At 47.1% G+C, this 24,424-nt stretch overlaps 1 protein-coding gene and 1 long non-coding RNA gene across 4 annotated transcripts in view; one reads left to right on the top strand and one right to left on the bottom strand.

Moving 5' to 3' along the window:
* Positions 1 to 24,424, top strand: part of EIF4E3 (eukaryotic translation initiation factor 4E family member 3) — a 104,968-nt gene that overhangs the window by 20,803 nt on the left and 59,741 nt on the right. Inside the window, exon 2 of one of the 3 annotated variants that reach the window (XM_075549892.1) lies at positions 13,553 to 13,700. Coding sequence is in view for 1 of the 3 variants with exons in the window: in XM_075549890.1 (XP_075406005.1) it covers positions 18,565 to 18,728 (164 nt within the window). In the remaining 2 variants the exon portion in view is untranslated. Of the gene's footprint in view, positions 1 to 13,552; positions 13,701 to 18,090; positions 18,169 to 18,349; positions 18,729 to 24,424 lie in introns of those variants that run through there. The other 2 variants (XM_075549891.1, XM_075549890.1) reach the window with 2 other exon arrangements.
* On the bottom strand, positions 10,207 to 18,517 carry LOC142448248 (uncharacterized). Its single transcript, XR_012784514.1, has 4 exons — positions 17,779 to 18,517; positions 12,408 to 12,783; positions 10,943 to 11,081; positions 10,207 to 10,341 (listed from the first exon to the last, which is right to left on the bottom strand). It is a non-coding gene; the product is annotated as an uncharacterized LOC142448248 (long non-coding RNA).

The raw sequence follows: 24,424 nt of genomic DNA on the forward strand, positions 1-24,424 counted from the left end.
TACCAAGTACATTCACCAGATCGTGTCATGGAGCAGACCCGGAGTGAGTGGAAGTGACTGGCGCTACACCAACCAATAAATCAGTTGCCGGGCAATTGATTTCCATTCACGGCAGTCCTCAGGCGTCAGAGTCGTCCTGTGTCCCATAGACTCAGTGTTCACTCACGATTGCCTGTTGAAATAATGGGAAGTGTCTGCCCAGCACAGCAAGACTCCCCTCCGGCCATAGAGGTCTGTGGACTACAAAGGTCCCCTGCTGGAATCAGTAGTGATAGCTCTAGCTCTGTATCAAGTCACCTGAGCTTCTGACAACTGCTGGACCTGGATTATTCTGTAACTATCTTCGCTAGTGCTGTTGCAAAGGAGCCCTGATGGTGCAGGAGCTATGAGTTGGGCTGCTGCCCACAAGGTTGGCTGTTCGAAACCCTGGAGGAAAGATGAGGCTTTCTGTTCCCTTGAAGAGGTACAGTCAGATACCTGCAGGGACGGTTTTACCCTATCTTACAGGGTTGCCACGAGTCAGAATTGATTCAACGGCAATGAGTTTGGTTTTTGTTTGGAATACTGTTGGGAGGATCCCTGGCGGTGCATTGGTTAAGTGCTCAGCTGTTTACCAAAGACTGGCAGTTTGAACACATTAGTCCACTCACTCCCCTCCAGGAAATCAGGTAGGCTGCTTCCCTACAGATTTATAGACGTGGAAACCCTGTGGAGCAGTTCTCTGTCCTGGAGGGGTGTTAAGAGATCCCTGTAATTGATCCTTAGGATCAACTTGATAACTGTGGGGTTTGAGGAATGTCTGTGGGTGCTGGGTGCCCTTGTGTTGCTTCCAACTCATAATGTCCCATGGAGAACAGAACAAAACAGTATAGGGTCCTGTGCCATCCTCACAGTTGTTGGTATACCTGTTGAGTGCATGTTGCAACCACTATGTCAATCCCTCTCGCTGGGGATCTTCCCCTTGTCCTCTGGCCCTCTCTCTGCTTTACCACGCATGATGGTTTTCTCCAGGGACTGATTCCTTCTGACAATGTACCCAAAGTATGTGAGCAAGGAAAATGCATATCATTGTAGGTGGAGGAGGTATTATATTATCTGATTTCCATTCTTCCACCTCTTTATTGTGCATCCACAGATTTATATCATGGAATTCATTTTATGTCTTTTTATTTATGCATCAATTCTTTTGCAGGTAATTTAAACTCTCCATTTTATGAGACTGAGGTTGTGTGTGTTTTTATATAAAATAAAGGAAATGATTGTTTTTAATGCAAATTTGAAAGTAATAGAATAGATTTCAGCTACAATTTCCCATATTTAGAGGAGATGAGCATGTAGTTAGACAAAGAACGTCATCCCTCGTATAATCTGAGTACATCCTGTTTCCATGCCAAGTTGTAGTTACCAGCTTGCCTGCTAAAAGAAGTGTGTGAATTCTTTCTTTCAATAATGATTTGTCCAAACACTAGGGTTTCAATATTTTAATTCCACTAAGTTCCAGCTTAGGTTTTTATAATTTTTAAAATTTAGTCTGCCTTTAAAAAATATATTCTATTGCAGTTTGGGTGAAAAGTTTACAGAGCAAATTAGTTTCCCATTCACCCACTTACACATTTCATTTTATGACATTAGTAGGGATTCCCGCAATGTAACAGTACTCCACCCACTTCCTCCCTGGGTTCCCTGTTTCCATTCACCATCTTTCTTACCCTTTCTGGCCCTCTGAATTTGGGGGTCACAGGGTGCACTGTTGCCCCCTTAATCTCACATGATTGCTTTTCCTGCAGAGCCCGTTCCTCACGGGTTCAGTTCAGATTTTAAGGGTGTCTAAGGCCATAGTCTCAGGTGTCCCACAGTCCCTAGCACATCCATAAATCTGCGTTTTCTCTGTTTCCATGATTTTCACCTTGGTTCTCTTTTTGCTCCCACTTTGTCCAAGCTCATTTCTACTGTGATCTCAAGTGGAGAGGTCAGTACTGGTGCCCCTGCAGATTCTAGAGTTTTTGGTCTCAGGCTACTGGAGGTGGTGGTTGGTTGGTTGGTTTACTCTTTTTTTTTCTCTTGGTGGTAAGAGACCAGTAGTTGTATCTTAGATACAACTGTTCACAGCTTTTAAGACCCCAGTTACTACTCACCAAAGTGGGATGTATGTATGAGGGTGGTTCCGAAAGTTCATGGGAAAATGGAAGTGGAAAATAATGGGATTTGGCCACAAATATTTTTAAGCCCCTTCAAACAACATTGTCTTTGTGGACCGTTAATGCCAATTGACCTAAAGAGTCCTCTCCCCCTGCACACACACCATGGGCTGCTCCTGAGGATTAGAAACCTGAGTCATTTGGAGGATAAATTTACCTTCCAAATAAGAGGAGAGTAAGTCACAGGCCAAATGCTAATAAGCATAGGAAATGAAGATATGTTTGTGGGTAGTAATTACTTTCTGATATTTTCCTGTCAAATTAAATCAACGGAGATGATACAACTTGTTAGATGTTCTTTGATCTGATATGAAATGATTCAGATATTAATTTCCATCTGGACATTAGTATCATTAGGCTTGTTTCGTCATGGCTAATTTTTATCTTGGGTTGATGGGTGGTCTGTGCCCTTTTGTCAAATATTGTATTCTCACAATGAGTATGGCTTTATTAATGATTTTCCCTCAGAATGAACTATAAGAAATGATTTGCCTCATTAACCATGCTTTTGCAAACCATGGAAAAGATGGTACTGCATTTTCATTGGTGAGATTGTTTTGTGCAACCTCAGATCTTTTGGTTCAATAAGGCAAGATAATACCATCCCTGGGCATTTTAGGAATGATAGACATCAGCCACTGTTTGGCGAATCCAGCGTAGAGTTCTCAGGAATCAGGTGCAGGTCACCTCCAGGATCGTTGTAAACCAGAGTAAATATTGGTGACATGAAAGCACTCCATACAAAGTGATCTGTGGGTTCCAGGTGTATCATCACGTTGTCATGTGGACGCTGGACAACAAGGTTGGATCTTTGTCATCCATGGGATTTTCATTGCCTGGTGTTTGGAAGTAGATCTTCGTATCTTTCTTCCTGTTACTCGGGAAACTTGGCTCAAACCTGTTCACTGCCATTGCAACATGTAGCCTCCGTGGGAGGTAGCTATGCAAAAGGGCGCTGAACTCTTGTCTTGCATGAGGAAGGGAGGAAGGGAGCGTCTCTCACTGAGCCTCCACACCTAACGATCTCCATCAAGACCGCATTTGTCACGGACACGGTAGTGGAAGTGGCAGGGGATACACTGTCTGACCACGAGACCTAAGAAACACTTACCAAGGAATAGCATAATATGCCACTTATCATTATGCACATAGACTCCGTAACAAATGACGAGAAACAAGAAAGGCGCTAAATTGCTGAATTCCTGCTGGTAGGCAAAGAGAAAAATGATCAAGTAACTGCAGAGGTTTCCCGTTTGAGACCACCTTGATGGCGCTTCAGATAGCACTTTGCACAGTTGTTTTAGTTGTGACAATTTGATCAATTGTACTTTGGGGAGGAAAAAAATAATGTGGCTGCATTTCAGAAACATCTTTATTCTCCTTTTCTAATCCCTGTCCATTTATGTTCGCTTCTTGAGATTTAGAGGACTCCATCCTTAAGAAGGATGTAGCTTATAAAACATTTCACTAGATCCTTTAGTGAATGTTTTTCCATCATAGAAGGGGAAGACCTCACCAGCTATCTGAAGCGTCACCACTCCATGAACAGTGCTTTGTAAAGGTCTGTGTGGACCACAAAGATAAGCGCCCCACCCTCGCGGATCTTAGGCCAGTGCTGGAGAGGAGGACCAGGAGGCCATTTTCTTCCTGGTCCGTGCACGGTACAGATGGCCTGCAATCATCTGCTAGCCTAAATGGTGGCCGATTGAGCCTGTCCAGTGGCAGCACAAAAGAAAGGCCTAGTGATTTTGTTCCTTAAAGATTATAGCCAAGAACACACAGTCCTCTTGGGTAGTGCGGGGCTGCCGTGTGTCAGCAGCAACTAGACAGCGCTGGTTTGGGGCTGGTTTCTCAGGGAGGATAGCTGTGTAACTTGACTTATCACCTCCTGCCTTTCGCTGAGTGAGTTTATATTTCCTGTATTAGGATCTCTATGCCAAAGTATGACGCGATTACATGAGCTTAAAGATAAGGCATTGGGCCGCACTGAGCACGTGCTCAGAGTTCTGGCCTGCAGAATGCTCCCCTAAACGATTTCTGAGCCATAAAGGAAAGCGCAGGGCAAAATCTCCTCCCTGAAGCTGCTGCTTATTTGTAAAGCAGCGACTAGCTTGCCACTGACTTAGCCCGCTATGCAAGCAATTGTCAGTGTGCAATGAGGATTAGAGGCTTTGCTGGGCCAGGGTTGTGTGGTAGGTGCAAGAAGCGGCTGGAGCCCCAGGCTCCCCGACACCTGCTCTGAATGGAATGGGATCACCAATCAGCCTGCCTGGGATCAGAGGTGTCTCAGCACGCAGACCTCGTGCTGCTCTAACAGGGATGCTCCCAGGAAAACTGGGGTGGGAGATGACCCACCATTTGCATGGCATTCCTCGGCTTCAGTAGAGAGCCCTGCCTGTATTCCTGACTTGATCCTCTGGACCGCACGGCGAAGCAGGCGTTACTACCAGGCTAATTTTCTCATTGGGCAACGGGTAGGCACTGGGGTTGGCTGGTTCCCCCAGATCTCACAGCTGCTAAGCAGTGGCCTCACACACAGTCCCACACGTGCCACTTATCCCATTCTCACAGTGTCCACCCTTTCCTCACCGCCAACAAATGCTATCAAACGCTCCAGGCCCGCCAGCCGCCCTCCACAGGCCCGGTGTCGGCTCTGAGTGGGCCCGTCTGGCTGGCCTAGGCCGCGTGCCTAGCTCTTCTTGGACGAGGAGCCAGCGACGTGCAGAGCAGGTTTATTGTAGACCTGCACATCATGGAGACCAGCATCGGCAAAATAAGCACACACCCCGGAGTCCCAGTGCACGTTACGAGACCTTTCTCCCTCACTGAACCAGCACGGGACCACAACGCAGTCTTCCCTGAATTCTTTATAGTAGCCACAGAGCCAGTGCCTCTGGAAAGGCATTGGAACTCTTACTCTTAGTAGCCAGGGGACATCAGAGTTGCTTACCCATCTTCCCGTTGCCAGGGCAAGGGGCCTGCTGGGGAAGGTAGTGTGGGCTCCTACACAGCCATGGGCGCCTCTGGGCTCTTTAGGGGGAATGTGGTAGTTACATAATCTGGTATCAGTTTGGGGCTTAAGAGGATTAAGAGGAAAGGGTGGAGTCTACTCTGTCAATTGGGTCATAGCTCATGAGGCTTCTGTGTGGGCATGGCCTTCTGAGAATTCTGGGAAATCTGGTTTTTCCTCCATGGAGGCTGGAGACACATTTTTCTGGGAGACATTGCAACTGACAAGACACATGGAACCACGCTAGTGCCCAGAGATGGTGAAGCTACCTGGACCTACCCTGATGCAACCACACCGCTGAAGCTGGCGAAGCCATGTGGAGACCTCTGCCAGCACTGAGATGCTTACAACACCGCTGGATGCAAAGACTTTCTACCCACTGGCCTGTGGTGATCAGCCAGTGATTTGGCCTGTGACTCAGTGTCATTGCAGGTGTTTCGTGAGTCTGAAGAGGACTTTATAGATTGGTATCGGACTTATGGTCTACTTTCAGACTTATGGGCTTGGACTGGACTGGGTTGGGATGCTTTCTTAATGTTCAATTACCTTTATATAAAACCCTCTTATACACATGAGTCTCTATGAGCTTGTTTCTCTAGTCCACCCAGACTGACACAGGGGAGGACTTGGAGATGACCCGTGGTGGAGAATGCCCTGGCCCTTGAACGATGGCTGGCACTATGACTTGGCAGAGAAGAGAAGGACGATCTCAGGTGAAACCAGGGAGGTGTGGATGCCCCTGGTTTATTCACAGAGTGGGGAAGAGACGAACCCGGAGTTCAGTGCAGCTTATTGAGCATCACCAGCGCCAGCCACTGCTTGGAAGTGGGGACACCCTGGGGGTGGAAGGGGTCCTAGGACAGCCCTGGGCAGCCCAGCTTGGGGCAGAACTCAGTACTCACCAAGGGCAAAGAGATTAGGAGGGAAAACACACACACGTTTACACATTTGTATCCAAATTTCCAAGTGCATATATGTAACATACATTTATATTTATAAGGGATCCCATGGGTGCTGTGGGTAGGCATTGAGCTGCTAACTGGGAGAAAGTTGAAGCTGTCTGCACCTGTAAAGATTTATCATCTCAGGATCCTTTGTAGGGGCCCCATGAGGCAGAATAAGGTGCCTTGGTGGTGTAGTGGATTGCAAGGTCAGCAGTTTGAACCCAGCAGCCACTCTGGGGGAGAAAGGCAAGGTTTTCTGCTTTGGCAAAGAGCTTTAGTCCCCGAGGGGCAGTTCTGCCTGCCCCACAGGTTTGCTACGAGTCAGAAGTGACTCTCTGGCAGAGAGTTTGGTTGGATAGAGGTGCCCGCCCACGTATTTCCAAGGACAGTTGACCCTAGAACAACCCAGGTCTGAGCAGTATGGGTCCACTGGTGTTCTTCCAGGCATTGTGTGATGCTAGTCATCTCCGGGCGAGCAGCTGGTCTCTCCAGTAAATTTCCTATTGCAGCGAAAGATGATCTCTCCTGGTCCACATGTGTTTTAATGCTTCGTAAGATGTCATGAGCCTCGGGCAGTGCGTGGGATCCGCACACAGTGCCACTGGTGGTGCTGGGAGGGCTCCTGAGAGGCTTGGAGTCCTGGCACTACGAGAAAAGGTTACAGTGCTGATAAGTACCGTGCGCGGGGTCTGCAGCTGTGCTCCCCACGAGTCCAGATAAATGAACCGAGGGTGAAAACCGCCGCAAAGGAGGAAGGGGGTCTGTGCCGCCATCACCGCAGCTGTGCCAGCAGGCACAGACCCCTGGGCCTTCTGGTGAAAGAGCTCTTTATCTCACTGCAAGTGCAGCTGCTGTGTGGATACAGTGTCCAAGACATGTAGCTGGTAGCATATGTGCTAAGCAGCTTTATATGTTATCCACGAGGCTTCCAGTCAGCAGCAGGCTATCCTTAATTAATGCTTTGGAGGAGTTAAAAGTTACACACGGACTTCTGACTCCAAAGGAGGGGTGGGGCAGAAGGGTGTCAGTACTCCTCACCCCCCGTTGTTCAAGGGTCATGTGTATATGTATGTAGATATCTAGATATCTGTTTGCATATCTAAATACAAGCACACAAACATCGAAAACCAAACACATTTGGGAAGGCAGACTTGGACGTGGAGGGTTTGAGTAGAGATTTCGGACCTCAGCGATGTAAGGCTTTTGAGAACAGAAGTGATAGGACAAAAGTGCTTTTTCAGAAGATGACTATGCCTGCCACCCATGGACCGGATGAGCTGGTAGAGGAGAACAGATGGAAATGGAGACGGAGTCATAATCTGTACCTGTCCATCAGCATCTCCTGTATGCTCAGTTTCCTTCACAGAGGAGCAGAGGAGAGGCTGCCCTGACACCTGGTGTGGAAGACAGACGGTAGCTCAGCGCAGTGTGTGATGGCGCCCCTGAAGGGAGTGAGCAGGGAGGAGAGCAGAGCTTTCCCGAGGTGCAGGATGGGGGATCTCATCACAAGGGTGAGGAGGGCAAGCTGTGCAGAGCAGGAGAACTGCCAGTCCCCAGCATCCCATTACCTTGGCAGCTCAGGAGCCAGAACGGCAAGGACAGATGCTATGTGGTGGCAAAGATGCTTTGCGGAAGGCAGACACCCTCTGGTCATGCAGGGGGAAGGGCAGACAGCCCCCATAGACTCTGAGCTCTCTTTGCCGACCACCATAAAGAGTTTGAAGTTCACCCTCAAAGCAGTCCAATGCTAATAGCAATTGCTGTTGAGTTGATTCCAACCACAGCGACCACCATATATGTCAGAACAGGAATGTTCTCCTTAGGGGCTCTAGTGGCTGATTTTTTTTTATAAACACAACAAAACAGTTTTATTGGTGTATTCACGTATCATACAATTTAAATGGTTCAATCATATTAAGATGAGATTGTGAGTTTGCGTCATCACCCCAATCAACTCCAGAAGTTTCTTCTTTCCATGCTCCTCATGGTGAGCTCCCATTCTCACCGTTCCATCCCTTGGCCATTACTACCGCATGTACTCGAGACAAGTCAAGTGTCTCAGCACATATGCAATGCAGTTTCGTGGTAAAATTAGGTGCTTCGGCTGATAGTCGGGTCGGCTTACACTAGAGTATATACGGTAACCTAGTTCCTATCTCTATAGAATTGCCTTTCTACAGAAAATCATACAAAATACAAGTAAAAAACAAACAAAAACAATACAGGAAAACCTCCATCAGAAAGAAAGCAGAAAGTACAAAAAAACTGAAACAATTTTAAAATGGGTCAAAAGGGAGATAAAATGATAAGGCATTACATTGTAACCTAACTATATCTGCCATAATCAACTTTACCATGCGCACTGTCTGATAGCAAGGCGAGGCACATCCCTAAACTGTGGTCAGCAGGGATTCAACAGGGGCTGAATACAAGTGGATTTGGGTGTCCACTGTCTTCCACAGCCTCCTGCAAACCAGACTTTCACAGTCTAAGTTCTGATACTGTTCCTTCATTTAGATTTGGATTTTGTTCTTTGCTTTCCTTGGATCACACCGGGTGGTAGGCTTCTTCCATGTGGACGGACTCCTTACTTACATGGCTCTTTGTTTTAAGACAAGCCTTTAGACCCCAGACACTATTCTTTCTGTTAGTTTCTGTGCAGATTTTTGTCAGGCCTTTCTCTCAGGGTTTCTCTGGGTTGACTTGACCTCCAGTCTTCCGGTTAGTAGCTGGCCACCTTCTGTTTTCACCACTCAGAGACGTAACTTGGCCTTTTAAAACCCCTTATCTCCAATAAGTAGATATATCCCTGGCCTCTGAGAACCAAACACTGCAAGTGATATGAATGGACTTGAAAATAGTATTGAAGGAGGAACTTCTGCCTTGATTCTTAGGTAGTCTCGGGGCAGGGAGAGATGCAGAATAAATACTAGGTAAATACTAGGGGCACAGTGTCAGAGCACTTGGTGGAGTGCCTTAGCACCATCAGCTGGCATTTGCAGGCCACGCACAGACTACTGTATGGCAGGGGACTGGAGGAGCAGGTGTGAGAAGCAGGCGTCTAGTTAGGTGAGCGTCAAGGCCTTCCACACCACACCTGGCTGCAAGTCAGGGGGCTAGTGGGGAGCAACCCTACTGGGAATAAACCAGGATGAAGTCCACTGCACGGAGTTCAGGAAGAATTAAAGGAGGGCTCTGGATGGAGGATGCATGATGGACAGATGGATGGGTGGGTGGTGCTGGTACAGAGGTGGGTGGGTGGATGGATTGGGAGCGTGGATAACAACGCCTCAAGGCCATATTTGCTCAGTTCTGTGACCAAGAGGCCCACCAGCTCCTCACTGAAAATGCCTAACAGAAGTCATTCTTTCTCCCTCCCTCCCCCTTTTGGCACCTCTAAACAAGACTGTCAGAAATCTTTATGATTCTGAAATATTTATTATTGGTTGAGCTTTTTCCAGCACCCTGGTGGTTCTGTGGGTTAGGTATCAGACTGCTAACTGCAAGGTCGGTGATCCAAACCCAGCAGTCTCTCTGCAGACACAAGATGAGGCTGTGTGCTCCCATAAAGATGGGCAGCCTGGGAAATCCTGTATGAGAATCGACTCAGGAGCAGTGGGTTTTGTTTGGTTGGGTGCAAATCAGATCAGCACTTAGACAACTATGTAACCTCCCTGGGCTTGCCCTATTCCATCTCCCCCAACTTTGTTGTTGTTACCTAGCTCCCTTTGTAGAACAGCAGTCTACTCTCTAGCCCAGGAGTCTTCAAACTTTTGAGACGAAAGAGCCAATCCTGTTCCTCACAGCAATTTAAAATTTCGTGTGAGCCATAGATATATTTTGATAAACAAGTGAAATCACCACTACCTAAATAATGTCCTTAAGATTGTTTTCAATTTTACTTGAGAGCCACAGTTCACCACCACCACACCCCCCTCCCCTCTTGCCTAGGCCTCCCACTCCACTCCCCTCTCCCTCCCGCCTACCCGCCCTCCTTGGGAAGCATCAAAGTCTCTTTCTTTGGGATGAACACCTTTTCTTCATTGTTCTGTGTGTTTGGTGGCACAGTAGTTAACATGCTTGACTGCTAACCAGAAGGGCCAGGGTTCTAGCCCACCGGCTTTTCCATGGGAAGAGGATGTGGTGGTCTGCTCCTGCAAAGATTTACAGCTGCAGTAACACCACAGGCCTGTAGGGTTAGAAGAACCTTGTCGGCAATGGAATTTGAGTTTCTGTAGCTAAGAACAGTGATTCTCAACCTTCCTAATGCTTCAACCCTTTCATACAGTTCCTCAGATTGTAGTGACCCTCCCCAACCATAAAATTGTTTTCACTGTTACTTCATAACTTTTGTTACTGTTATGAATCGGGCGACCCCTGTGAGAAGGTCATTCGACCCCCAAAGGGGTCACGACCCCAGGTTGAGAACCGCTGGCATAGAAGATGTGTTCAACCTTTGCTCCCATGCACACTTCAGAGCAGCCCCAGGGAAGCTCTGGCCATCCGTTCCCATGCCAGTTAGGGAAACTGAAGCTGAGCAAGGTGAATAACTTAGCCCAAATCACATCCTCGTTCTGTGGCAGGATCCTGGTTAAGGTGGGATTCCTCTCACTCTCAAAATAGAATTTCAAGTCTTTAAACCAGGAGCCCTGATGGCGTAAAGGTGACACACTGGGTGGGGCTTATTGTCTTGGAAACCCACAGGGGCAGTTCTACCCTGGCCTATAGGGTCGATTTGAGTCCCCATTAACTCAGTGACAGTACTCATCCGTCATGATCCTAGGACTCACCTGTGCCTACAAATGCCTTTGCTGAAGTTTCTTCTTCCCTGATCTGTGCACCAGGCTGTGTGTGGCTGCCCATGCCCTGTACGCAGGGGGATGATGTCCGCCACCTAGTGGCTACTGTCTTCTCCTTTCGTCAGAGCATCTGAAGGGAGGGGAGAGGACAGAGTTCCCACATAGTCCGTATAACACACCCTGTGAACAGGAAACCTCTTCCCTTTAGAGAAGGAGCCCAACGACATAAACCTAGCATCTTGCAATGATTCCTTTTCCCACTCAACCAACCCTTTCTCATACACACACAAGGGGGGCCCCATGAAAAATTGAATTTTTTCAAAACTAGCTATGTATTTAATTTTTAAACAAAACAACCTTCTCCCCTCCAAAGTACTCTCCAGTACATTTAACACATTTGTCAAATCTGTGATTCCATTTTTGGAAACATTTTCCAAACTCATCTGTTTGGATGGCTGACAGCACCTCCCTCTTTTGTTTCTTCTCCTCTTCTGCGTCATCAAATCACTGTCCTTTCCTGTCCCTCTTCAGTCTTGGAAACAAAAATAAGTTGCACAGAGCGAGGTCAGGTGAGTCAGGTGCCTGGGGCAAGGAAGGCATGCTGGTTTTTGTCCAAAACTGGCACACTGAGATGGCTGTGTGAGCAGGTGCATTGTCATGGTGGCAAAACCAGTCTCCCATCTGCCACAAATCAGGCCTTTTTTGTTGCCCTCTGTTATGTAATCTATTCAAAACTTCTAAATAGAAAGCCTGATTAAGAGTCTGACCTAGTGGAACAAACTCCAAATGCACTACAAGTCAACATTTTCATCCATTCAGGAAGCTTACGGATATCAAGAACAAGGCTTGTCATCAATCAACATTTCACTCTTTTTGAAATGAGGAAACCACTCATACACTTAATCCCCCCACCCCATAGTGCTGTCCTTGTTAACTCTGTTAAAAATCGCACCAGTTTTGTGGCACTTTTCCCAAGCAGAAAACACATTTTCACAGCAACAGGCTCTTCTCTTAAATCTGCCATCACAAAAAAAAAAAAAATCAGGTTTCAGCGAAACTGCTTTTAACGAAAAATTTCACTGTGACCAGAGAACCTTCCTAGGCGACGCCACTGGGTACACTAACTCAGAATGAGTTGCTAGATGTTCGCCTAGTGGGGGAAATGTGTATTATGAAAGCTCTGCCCGGCAGAGCTTTTCCAAGTTTGGGGAGTACCCCTCGTACTGAGTAAATAGAGTACTGAATGTTGCACATCTGTTGCATCTTTACTGTATACCAGGCACCTGATATGCATTTTCTCACTTAATTCTACCAGTGACTTGAAGATGTAAGGGCTCCCAGGATGCCCATTCTACAAATGGGGAGAGTGAGGTGCAGAGATGCTAAGAAGCTGTGCAGGACTGTAGAAAGCTAGATTTTTACTTCAGTTTTCTGAGTTTACAGACCTTGTACTTACCTACAAGGAACCTTAGCAGCATAGTGTGTTACATGGTGGGCTGCTAGCCATGAGGTCAGCAACTTGAAACCACCCGTTGCTTGGGAGATGACGCTTTCTGTTCTTGTAAAGATTTATAGTCTTGATTCTGTAGAGTTCTACTCTGTAGAACCTCTGTAAGGTCACATGAATTGGAATCAACTATGAGAATAAGTTTTGGAGTGTTTTGAGTATTTAACTACTGTGCAGAGTACCTCCTGTATGCCAGGGCTTGCGTGTCAGATCACCTTTGTTCCTTTGTTGGACAAATGATAGATTTTCTCCACAGAATTACCAGACGTTCTTCCCCATGTTTCTACTTTATTGAGTGGAAGGCTCCCTGCACACGGTGCCACACCTATGACAATAAATAGAACAAATTCAAGAAAGGTTAGCAAACAATTAGTTCTTGCTACTGACGAGCTCTATAAAGGTTTGACATTATTGTCTTATGCCTCAGTGTCCTCACTAGTCAAAGAAAGGGTTGAGTTATCTCTGCCTTCCCTTCCAACTCTAATATTCTTCTGTGTCTGTGACTCCCTGGGAGCATGATGTGAGTGGAAGAACAGAGACCACTTGTTACTAGGCAACCAGTACCCGCCTCACCCATGTTGCCATAGTGATGATGCAAGTTGGGCTGATGGGATTAACCAGCTCCTGGTAATTGCATATGAGAGCTCAAGGTCCCTCTCTTTCTTGCTTGCTCCTGCTCACTCCCTCATCCATCTAGGAACTGTGGGGGCAATTTCCTCCTCTCCTCCATGTACAGACTTCCCAAGGCAGCCCCAGTGCACACTGGCAACTGGAAAGGGAGTCTGTGTCTCGGAGTAGCTGTGTGACCTTGGACAGGTTACTTTGCTTCTCTGGGCCTCCATTTATTCCCTCCCTTTGGAAAATAAGGGTGTTGGAATAGTGGTCCCTCCCTGAGGCTCTTTATGGGTTCTCAAATCCTGTGATGCCAGGGTAGCTGTCAGGGGAGCAGACCACACTGTTACCAGGCAACCAGAAGGCACCCTGCCCAAGTTGCCTTGGTGACTGGATGCTGGAGTGGAGGGGAGTAGCTGCTGCAGCTAATTGCTTAATTATGTATAAGTACCTCAAGTCCTTTTTGTTGTTTTTGTTGCTAGGGGCTGTGGGGTCACCCTCTCTTCCACCCTCCTGCCACCCCAAGCTGCCTGCATTACATATTCCACAATGGGAGAGCACGTTGGCCTGGATCCCAAGCTACCCAGGTGTTAGTCCCACCTCTGTCATTTCCCAGAGCCGTGGCCTCCGGTAAGTCACCTCATTTCTCTGGGCCTCAGTTTCTTCAGGGGCTGTCTAGCTGGGCTCCCTCTTGGCCGGCTAGGGCTCATCCCACTGTGCACTTGCAACATGAGGAAGACAAAAGATTTCCTAACGTGTTCTCTTCCAGCAGTGAGTCTGAAGAGCAGCGAAGAAGAGCTAATGCTTCCACTGTTAAAGGATTAATAAATCCAAGTGGGTGAATATCTGCTGAATTTATTACAAAAGAAAGTCAAGGTGATTTTTAAAATAAAACTTCTGACTTAAAAAAAAAGAAGAGCCAAGCCTCTTGCACATCTCACACTGGCCAGAGGGACCCTCATGCTCACTGTCCTCTCGTGCTCTTGCACGGAAACCCTGTTGCCTGGCCTCCTTTATTAGCCCTCAGGCCATATACATTCTATTTCTATATATGCCCAGCTACGTACAAAACCAGGAGCCATGTAGTTAAAGTGCCCAGCTACGAACTGCAAGATCCACAGTCGCGCTGCAGGAGAAAGATGGGCATTCTGCTCCCCTAAGGCTGTGCATAAGGTGTCCGTTGTCCTGTAGGGTCGCTATGAGTCCGACTCAACCTGATGGCACTGGAATGGTCTTGAGATTTCCAAAACAGATTTGAGTGATTCACAGTGTAAAACACATAAGCAAAATCAGGCCATTAAATGTAGACAAAGACCTTCAAAATACAAGGCAGTGGCCATCTAGCCATCTTAAAAAATACAAATAGGGGATGATGTAGAAATTGTGATGTTCCTTTATCACTTTTGGTTAATATTGATGCTGTTATTCAGCTTCAAATATAACTTTGGGCATCCAGGAAGTCAGAGCAAAGAGAGAGGGAGGTCTTATCTGATAAAGAAAATGAGCCAGGCGGTTCTCCTTCTAAATTCCAAAAGGCATTGTTCATGCTTGCAGTACTTATTTTCCACAGAAATGGCAGGTTAAAATGTAAATAGCCCTTTCTTATTGAGCACACTCTTAAAGGTCATTAGTAAGAAGCTAAGCCTGGTAATTTGACTAGTTCTGAGCACAAGAATGCAAAAAAATGCCTGTTTATCAATGCTGTCAAATTTTATAAAGTTACTTAGTAAATATAAAATTTTAGAATCAACCATTATTTATAAATCAATTATATGTGAATTCATGTGACTGAGCTATAGAGAAGCTTAACATGTATATCAAGTTTTTTACGTGCAGCCAACATTTCTACTGTCTTCACTTACTCAGGAAAGACTTGTGTCCATAAGCTAAGGTATAAACGTAAAAGTGCTGTGGTAGCATTATTTTAAAATAATGACTAGAAATCACATATATTTTGATGATGACTGAATTAAGTTACATTCCTTCTCTACCATGGACACACCACAGTCCTGAAAATGAAATGAATTCATATGCTTTCATATGAAAAAGAGCTTCAAGATATAATATTAGGAAAAAAATAAGGGACAGGGATGGTAAAAAAATTGCCTCTATTTTTTGTTCTCAAAGCTGTGATTGTTGTGAGGGCTGTTAAGTCTTTACAACTCAAAGCTACTCTATGTTCAAGAGAATGAAGCACTACCCGGTCCTGTGCCATCCTCTGAGCCCATTGATGCAGTTACCTCGTCACACAGGCCTATGGAGGGCCTACCCCTTTTTCACTGCCCCTCCTCTTTACCAAGCACGATGTCCTTCTTCAGCAGGGGGCTCCCACTTTCTCAGCATGCGGGCTACTTATAAAATGATAAGTCAAAATGATCTCCCAACTACAGAAATGCAAAACCTATATTTATTTATAAATGCATTGAGTTCTTTATATGTACAATGTATGATTATGTACCTTGTATAACCGCATGAGTCCATATTGCACAACACAATTAACTATGAACATTTTTGGTCATGACCTGAGTTTACTCTGATGACTTGCACTGATTGGAATGAGCCAGGGATGCACTGGCGTCCTCAAACTACGCCGCCGAGGACATTTATCTGGCCCGCCGCCAGGTGGTTTTGCCCCGATTGTTTTTTGTTTTTTTCTACTTAAAAATAAGATATGTGCAGTGTGCATAGGAATTTGTTCATAGTTTTTTTAAAAAAAAAACTATAGTCTGGCCCTCCAAGGGGTCTGAGGGACAGTGAACTGTCCCTGTTTAAAAAGTTTGAAGACTTCCAAATGATCATCAGTCATGGTGGAACAGTACTTGGACTTAATCATCTTTATGTGGGCAAAGGCTGACTCACATAAATAAGTAGAGCCGAAGAATACAGTCAAATGGGTAGCACATTTTCTCATGTTTGGGTATTTTCCCTCTGCGAGTAAGTTCCAGAACTGTTCATGCCTCTGGACTTCAGCTGAATGTCGGCTTGTAGTGTCAAAATCTCGCATTCCGTATGAAAATGATACGTTTTTGTCTTCTTACTTGGTCCAGCTCCCACACTCATTTTAATACCCTTTCGTACGTTTAAGATAATTAAAAATAACAAGGTCTAAAACTTAGCGATAACTTAGATGGTCAGTTTTGCTGCACTTAGCGCAGTTTGCGCATGCGTGTGACACCTAAGATTGCCTCTGATTGGCTGCGCTATGCATCAATTAAGTGACAGGACTGATGATAGGCTTACGTCTGTTTTTTTTTAATGCCATGTGATCTACCTACACTACATTTGTGATCAACTGGTAGACGTATTGAGCACCCCTGTTCTTCAGGAACTAGTCTCTTCTGATCCAACATATGTAAGACGAGGTCACAATATCTTTGCCTCTAAGGAGCATTCTGGCTGTACTTCTTCCAAGACAGATATTTGTTCTTTGGGCAGTCCGTGGTACTTTCAGTATTCTTCGCCGGCACCATCATTCAAATGCATTGATTTTTCTCTGGTCTTCCTTATTTACTGTCCAACTTTCACATGCATATGAGGCAACTGAAAATACCATGGCTTGGCTCAATGTACCTTAGTCCTCAGAGTAACGTTCTTGTTCCTCCACACACTAAAGAGGTCTTGTACAGCACATTTACCCAATGCAATGGCCGGTTCGAACTCTGGACTGCTGCTTCCATGATCACTGACTGTTTACATACCGTCCACATATAGAGACATAGACCTGCTCATACATACCCACTTTTCCCTGGAAGGAGACTGTTAACCATGGTTTCTTCTGGGCGTTACTCAATCAATGCGTCAGTTTGTACCATGTGAACCTCTTTATGGCGAGTCAGTAGAACCTGGCATGTGAAGATTTAGACTCTGAAGTCTGAGCAACAGCCTAAAAATTCCTAGTTGTGATACCAGGGAATTTACCTTACTTCTCCATTCCTCATCTGTAACATGGATTAATGGTAGTACGTTCTTCTTTAGATTATGATGAAGAGTCACTGAAGTCATGTCAAGTGTTCAGAAAAACCATAAGTAACACATTCGATGTCTTTTCTTGAGAACCATTAGAAACTAAATCACAAGAAAAAAGTCATCTAACCAAAAGGACCCTGAGGATCAGCATTATCAGATCCTGAGGTGTTTACAAAACAAAACAAGAGGGGCTTTCTAAATATGTCCCTGTTTTCAGTTTCCTAAATGATATAGAATTGATATTCGAAGCAGGAGTCCTGTCTGCCTTGTCATTTTATCTGAACTTGAACAGTTTTAGGGTGGACACCTGCTTGGGGACTTAGGTAGACTATGGGCACAGCAGTGAAGCCCTGAACCGATCTTGTTTGGTAGCCTCCCTTTCTGGTCCATCTCAGTGAGTGCTCAAATTAAGCAGAACATCTGTTAGGAGATAGGACGCTCTGTCAAACACCAGAGAGGGACTGCAGGCATGCGGGCTTCAAGAAAGAGGATGCCTGTGCACGTGCCGGTATGGGGGGATGTGTGTCCATAAACCTCACACACTACACACCTTCTCTGGGCCACTGGAAAAAGAATGCAATGGCAAGGGCTTAGAGCAGTGGGGGGCCATGATGGGGCGCCTTCCTTACTCTGGTAACTGGAACATTAAAGTCTGAGGGACCTGCCAAGTGTGCAGAGATGCCGGGGCTCAAGTCGCTGTGTTCAAGGTGGAGGCCTGCCCAGTGTCCACCTCCTTCCTTACCTGTGCTTTGAGGGCAGGCCTGGAGAACTCTGGGAACCCTCCTTCGGAGTTGGGCACCCTGGGAGCCAGGTCAGGCTGCTCCTAGTGGGTGGAAAGCGAGGGTGGAGAGGGCTCTTTCACGTCAGTTGGGTTAGGAAATGTGCGCTCACCACGAACAGGGCAAAGCTGACCTGCTACCACGTCATGGCTGAGCATGGCTGAGTCCCAGTGTCCTCGGTCCGCTTTCCCAGCACTCCTGGGCATTCCGCTCCAAGTGAGTCCATTTGGCCGGCGACTCCCCTCACCGTCTATCTGGTACATCCGACTGTGCTTCCATCTGCCCTTCCACACATCGCTCATCCTCTCTCCTCCAGCCATCTGCCAGCTCTCTCATCCATCCGCAGACTGCTGGTATGTCGATCTCGCGCGCCTCCCCTCCCACCCTGTCAGGCTGAGAGGCCGTCCGCTGGTCCATCCACCTCTCTGTCCGCCTGTCTGTCTGTGGCCTGCCCTTTCATCGCAGACCCGTTTGGCTGCACAGCCTGTGCCTCGAACCCATCTCCCTGGCCCGCACGCCCCGCCGGTGCCGCGAGGTCCCCCCTGCCCTGGATCGGCAGCCCCCAGCCCGCCGCGGGGCGCCCGTTCCGCTGGGCCGCCGGCCCGCCGTGACCCGGGTGGCCCGCGGGGCGGCTCGCAGGCCGGGCGGGCGGGGCGGGCGGGGAGGGACCAGGGTGACTCAGCTGCCGCTCGCCCCGCCGTCCGTCCGTCCGCACGTCCGCCGGCCTCGCCGCAGGCGGGGCGGAGAAAATGGCGCTGCCCCCGGCCGCCGCGCCCCCCGCCGGGGCCCCGGAGCCGCCAGGTCCCCACGCCGCCGCCTCGGAGCTGCCGCTCGGCCTGCAGGAGCTGTCCGCGCTGCGGCCCGAGCCGGGCGGGGTCCCGCTGCACTCCGCCTGGACCTTCTGGCTCGACAGGTGAGGGGGCGCGGGACCCCCCGCGGGACGGCCCGGCCCGGCCCCGCCGCCGGGCCTGCGCCCGCCGCTTTGTCCCGCCCCGTGCCGCCGCGGGCCCTGTGCCCTGTGCCCTGCGCCCTGCGCGCCGCCCGGGCCCCGCTCCTGCGCCCCGGCCCGGCCTGGCACCTCTCCGCCCGCTCCGCGGGGCGCGCAGCCTGACCCTCGCGCTGTCGCCGGGGCTCCAGGAGAGCCGAGGTTGGCGCTGGAGCGAACGCCCTGTGACGCCCCCGCCAACCCCCCCTCCACCAGAAAAGCAGAAGCGCTGCACCCCAAACTTTCGGCAGCACTTCCCCAAGCGTTTTGTGTTTTCTCCAAAGAATACACGCCCGCGGGGGGTGGGACCCCCAGTTTGGGTGGTGGGGACTCGTTTGGGCATCTCTGCCCTGCCTGGGTGGGCGATGGTGGGCGCGTGAAAAGTTGGCCAGGCTCCAAGGAAGCCACTAGGCTGCTGGGACCCCTCTGCCAGGTGGAGCTCAGCCTCTGGGCAGGTAGTTCTCCAGCACTGGCCCTGGAGCCACCGCCTGCTAGGCGCTGGGATGCAATGAGGAGCTCCCCTGGCTTCTCGGGAGAGTGGGACAGCGTGAGCACACCGGACTGCTCAGACACACCATCTCCCCTAAGGGTGGCCTGACTAATCTGCGGCCCGTCTCTGCTCTCTTGTCTTGTTTCAGGGTACCCCCCCCAGACCTTCCTTCATAGTGCTTAATTTTGTTGGATTCTAATATTACTTTATAATCTGTTCCCTCATTTTCCAATGCTTCACGTAAGGGCCAGAGAACAGAGACTTTTGTTTTTGACCCTTGGCTGATCCCCAGGATCTAGAGCCATGGCTGGCACTGAGGGGTACAAGAAATGTTGGAGGGAGGAATGGGTCATGAGTGAAAATTCCCTTCTGGGTTCCGGTCACGTGTCTTGGTGTCATGGCCGGGCCCTGGCTCTCTGTCTCCAGAGTCCTCTGAGAGCTCCCAGAGAACTTGGCAGAATTGTAGCCACTCTGGTGAACTATGGGGAGTGAAGGTCTGTGACAATTTTCTGTGAAATTACTTGGGGGCACACAAGATTGCTGAAAATGCCTGTGAGATTTGTTTAAGTGATTTTCATCTGCAATAATCTCATTATTATTAGAATTAGTGCCTGTTTGTAAGCGTGGCCTCTCGAAGTGATTGTCTTCTCTGGGGACCGAAAGTAATCGGTGGTGGCTGAGATGAAGTTGGCCTTTGGGGTCACAGACCAATTTCACTTTCGTTATGGGATCCAGTGCGAGCGTTTCAGTGTCACGGCAAGAGTGGTTCTGGCACACTCTAGTGGAACGAAGGCCTGACTTGGGTCTGTTTTGAAAGGTGTGGCCTGTCATAATACTATTGTTACCTCGGGTGTGTTTAGTGCCTGTGGCCATACAGAGTTCCAGAAACAGTGTCTCGAGAAAGTTTCTATTTGGAAATAGAGGAAAGAACTGTCAGGCAAAGGACATTTATAGAGATATAAATACAGGCATGCACATGTGTAAATTATATTTTTATAACAATAGGGACATATGTATAAACTCCCATATAAGCTGAGTTTTTCAGCACATTTTTAATGCAGTTTTTGTGGTAAAATTAGGTGCCTTGGCTGATATTAGGGTCAGCTTATACTTGAGGATATACGGTACATATATTAATATGTTAAGTATTAAGGTAGCAGATGGACATTGGACCTCTACTCAAATACTCCCTCAATGCAAGAACACTTTGTTCTAATAATCCAGCATTCTGTGATGCTCACCTTCCGTACACAGTTGCATAAGCAAATGTGGTGAAGAAAGCTGATGGTGCCCAGTGATTATAAGATACAGTGTCTGGGGTCTTAAAGGCTTGAAGATAACCAAGCGGCCATTTAGCTGGGAAGCAACAAAGCCCACATGGAAGAAACACACTAGCTTGTGTGATTATGAAGTGTCGACAGGATCAGGTATCAGACATCAGAAGACCCAAAACAAGCAATCATATCAATATGAATGAGGTGGGTGGGCAGAGTACAGACTCAAAGCCCATCTGTAGACAGTAGGACATCTCCTCACAGAAGGGTCACAAGGAAGGGACGAGCCAGCCAGGGTGCACTGTAGCACCGAGGAAACACACAACATTCCTCTAGTTCTTTAATGCTTCCCCCTCCCACTATCAGGACCCCAGTTCTACCTTACAAATCCGGTTATACCAGAGCATGTACACTGGTACAGATAAGAGCCCTTGACACACGGAATCCAGGATGGATAAACCCCTAAGAAATAATACTATGAGGGTAGGGGGAATGTAGGGGAAGAAAGTGGAACCGATCACAGTGATTGATGTATTACACCCCCTCCACACACACACAACCAGGGTGATGAACAACGGAGACATGGGTGAAGGGAGACCATGGACAGTGCAAAATATGAAATGATAATAAATTATAACTTATCATGGGGGAGGGGGGAGCGGGGAGGGAGGGAGAAAAAAATGAGCTGATTCCAAGGGCTCAAGTAGAAAGATAAAGTTTTGAAAATGATGATGGCAACATATGTACAAATGTGCTTGACACAGTGGATGGATGGATTGTTAGAAGAGCTTCAAGAGCCCTCCCCCAAATGATAAAAAGAAATAAAGTAAAAATTTAAACAAGGAAAAAAAAGAGTTTCTTTTTAAACAGATGCAAATAAAGGAAGAATGCTTACGACTATATGGGAAGAGTCATATGAGAAGTGAGAATGATTTATGATAGAAATCCAAAATGGTGAGCACTAGCATTCACTGATTAGCCACCTGTTTTGTTTCACTTCCAAACCGACCCTTCCCCTCTGGCTCTGGCTGCTGCTTTCACTAGCCCTGGTTTTGCTGCATTTGGAGCCATACTGCACTTCATGGAAATGTTTGTGAAAGAAATTAAACCAGAGGGCTGCACCACGACAGGAGCGTGTGATGCACGAGACTGCATGAAGCAGTCACTGCTGTATGGGAAGCTTTGGGGATTCAAAGTACAGTCCAGAACATGCACAAGCCAGTGGTATATGTGTTCATGATGACGACCAAGACGTGTTGTATTGTACACACACTGTACCATTATATGTCTGGCAGCACAATTGCCTAGTATACAACAGATGGGAGATAGATGAGCTGCCTGTGTCCATTCTGTGATCAGGATTTCTGAACTGTGTTATAATCTTATGTGAGCATGGGCCTTTGTTCAGTCAGATATTACCTGAATGGACATTTTGTGGCATACAGCATTACGTGGACTCAACTAGACAACCCCCAACAATTAACAACAGCAAATGCCTCACTGGACTGCTATGAATATTAAATGAGAGCAATGAATGTAAAACACCTAACACAGGACCTGACAGAGTTAAGTGTTTAATAAATGTTAAAAATTAATATTGCTATCATAGTGCTCCCACATTACCTCTCTCCCCTACACACACACACACACACACACACACACACAGCTGCAGCATCAGCAGTCCCTAAAGTCAGTGGTAGAAGTTAACAACCTAAGTCCATTCTCCCTGAAAGATGAATTGAGAGATCCTTAGCATAATTATTTGCATTTTCTTTACTAAAATATGCTAAATCTTTATTTGACTAAAAAATGTAGGTGACACAGCTAAGAATTTACACATTTCATGGGAAATTTTCTAAGGGAAATATAATAGGAAGAGCTTTCTTCCTGTTTTCTGAATTCAAAAAACTGTCCAAGAACAAAAATTTATATCAATGGGTACCCACCTTCCCAATATGATCACTGAAGACAAATGTGTGCATAAGCAGATGTGGTGAAGAAAGCTGATGGTGTTTGGCTATCAAAAGATATAGTGTCTGGGGTCTTAAAGGCTTGAAGGCAAACAAGTGGCCATCTAGCTGAGAAACAATAAAGCCCACATGGAAGAAGCACACCAGCCTGTGTGACCACAAGGTGTCGAAGGGATCAGCTATCGGGCATCATCAAAACAAAAAATCGTATCATTGTAAATGAGGGTGAGTGCAGAGTAGAGACACAAAACCCATCTGTAGGCATCTGGACACCCCCTTACAGAAGGGCCGTCAGGAGGAGATGAGCCAGTCAGAGTGTGATGTATCAACGATGAAACATACAACTTTCCTCTAATTCTTAAATGCTTCCTTCCCTCATTATCATGATCTCAATTCTATCTTACAAATCTGGCTAGACCAGCGGATGTACATTGGTACAGATAGGAACTGGAAACACAGGGAATCCAGGACAGATGATCCCTTCAGGACCAGTAGAGAGAGTGGCGATATCTGGAGTGTGGAAGGAAGGTAGAGTAGAAAGGGAGAACGGATTACAAAGATCTGCACACAACCTCCTCCCTTGGGGATGGACAACAGAAAAGTGGGTGAAGGGTGATGTCGAACAGTGTAAGATATGACAAAATAATAATAATAATTTATAAATTATCAAGGGTTCATGAGGAAGGGGGAGCGGGGAGGGAGGGGAAAAATGAGGATCTGATAAATCAAGGGCTCAAGTAGAAAGCAAATGTTTTGAGAATGATGAGGGCAACAAATGTACAAATGTGCTTGACCCAATGGATGTATGTATGGATTGTGCTAAGAATTGTATGAGCCCCCAATAAAATGATTAAAAATTAATTAATTAAAAAACAAAAACACTGTCCAGTTTGATTTATCTGGACCCCTGCTAGTGTAATAGTATGGTCTTCTAACTGCTAAGGCCAGTAGTTTGAAACCATCAGCCACTCATTGGGAGAGAGTCTAAAGATTTACAGTCTCAGAAACCCACAGGAGCGGCTCTTTGCTATCTAATAGCATCTTTATAAGTGGGATCAACATGACGGTCGTGAGTTTGGTTTTCAGTTTGACTTTGATTCTTGGAGGCCGCTCTGGGCTCTATCTGCCTTGTTTTCATCTGCAGAGACCCTCTTTGCTCTGCGTTTTATCTACAGGCTCAGCCCTCAGACCTCTTTCTTTCTCCAGCAGTTCATTAGCTCATACACGTGATCGCCAAAACTTGAGAGTTTCATGTCCAATTCTTCTTCTCTGCTTCCATTTAGGAGTCTGATACACATCCAGGCTCATGTGTATAGGACCGCTCACTCACTTCACCACCCAAACTTGCCTCCCTCCATCTACCACAACTCAGCTACCCCATCAAACCATTTGTCTCTGAATTGGTTTCCGTTCTTGTCAACACCGTGGGTGTCAGAGTAGAACTGTACTCCATCTGGTTTTCATCGGCTGTAATTGTTCAGCAGTAGATCACCAGGCCTTTCTTCTGAGGTGCTCTTGGTGGATTAGAATCACTGTGTTAGTCTGGGTTGACTAGAGAAACCAATCCATAGACACTCATATAAGAAAGAGGTTTATATGCAAGGGCAATTGAACATTGAGAACACATCCCACATGTGATGTAGCACCGATGAAGAATACAGCTTTCCTCCAGTTCCTAAATGCTTCCTCTCCCCAACTATCATGATCCAAATTCTACCTTGCAAGGCTGGATAAAGCAGAGGATGTACACTGGTGCAGATAGGAGCTGGAGGCACAGGGAATCCAAGCTGGATGATACCTTCAGGACCAGGGGTGTGAGTGGCAATACTGGGAGGATAGAGGGAGAGTGGGTTGGAAAGAGGGAATGGATTACAAGGATCTACATGTGAC

Source organism: Tenrec ecaudatus, chromosome 5 (genome assembly GCF_050624435.1).
Source record: "Tenrec ecaudatus isolate mTenEca1 chromosome 5, mTenEca1.hap1, whole genome shotgun sequence".
NCBI classification, from domain to species: domain Eukaryota; kingdom Metazoa; phylum Chordata; class Mammalia; order Afrosoricida; family Tenrecidae; genus Tenrec; species Tenrec ecaudatus.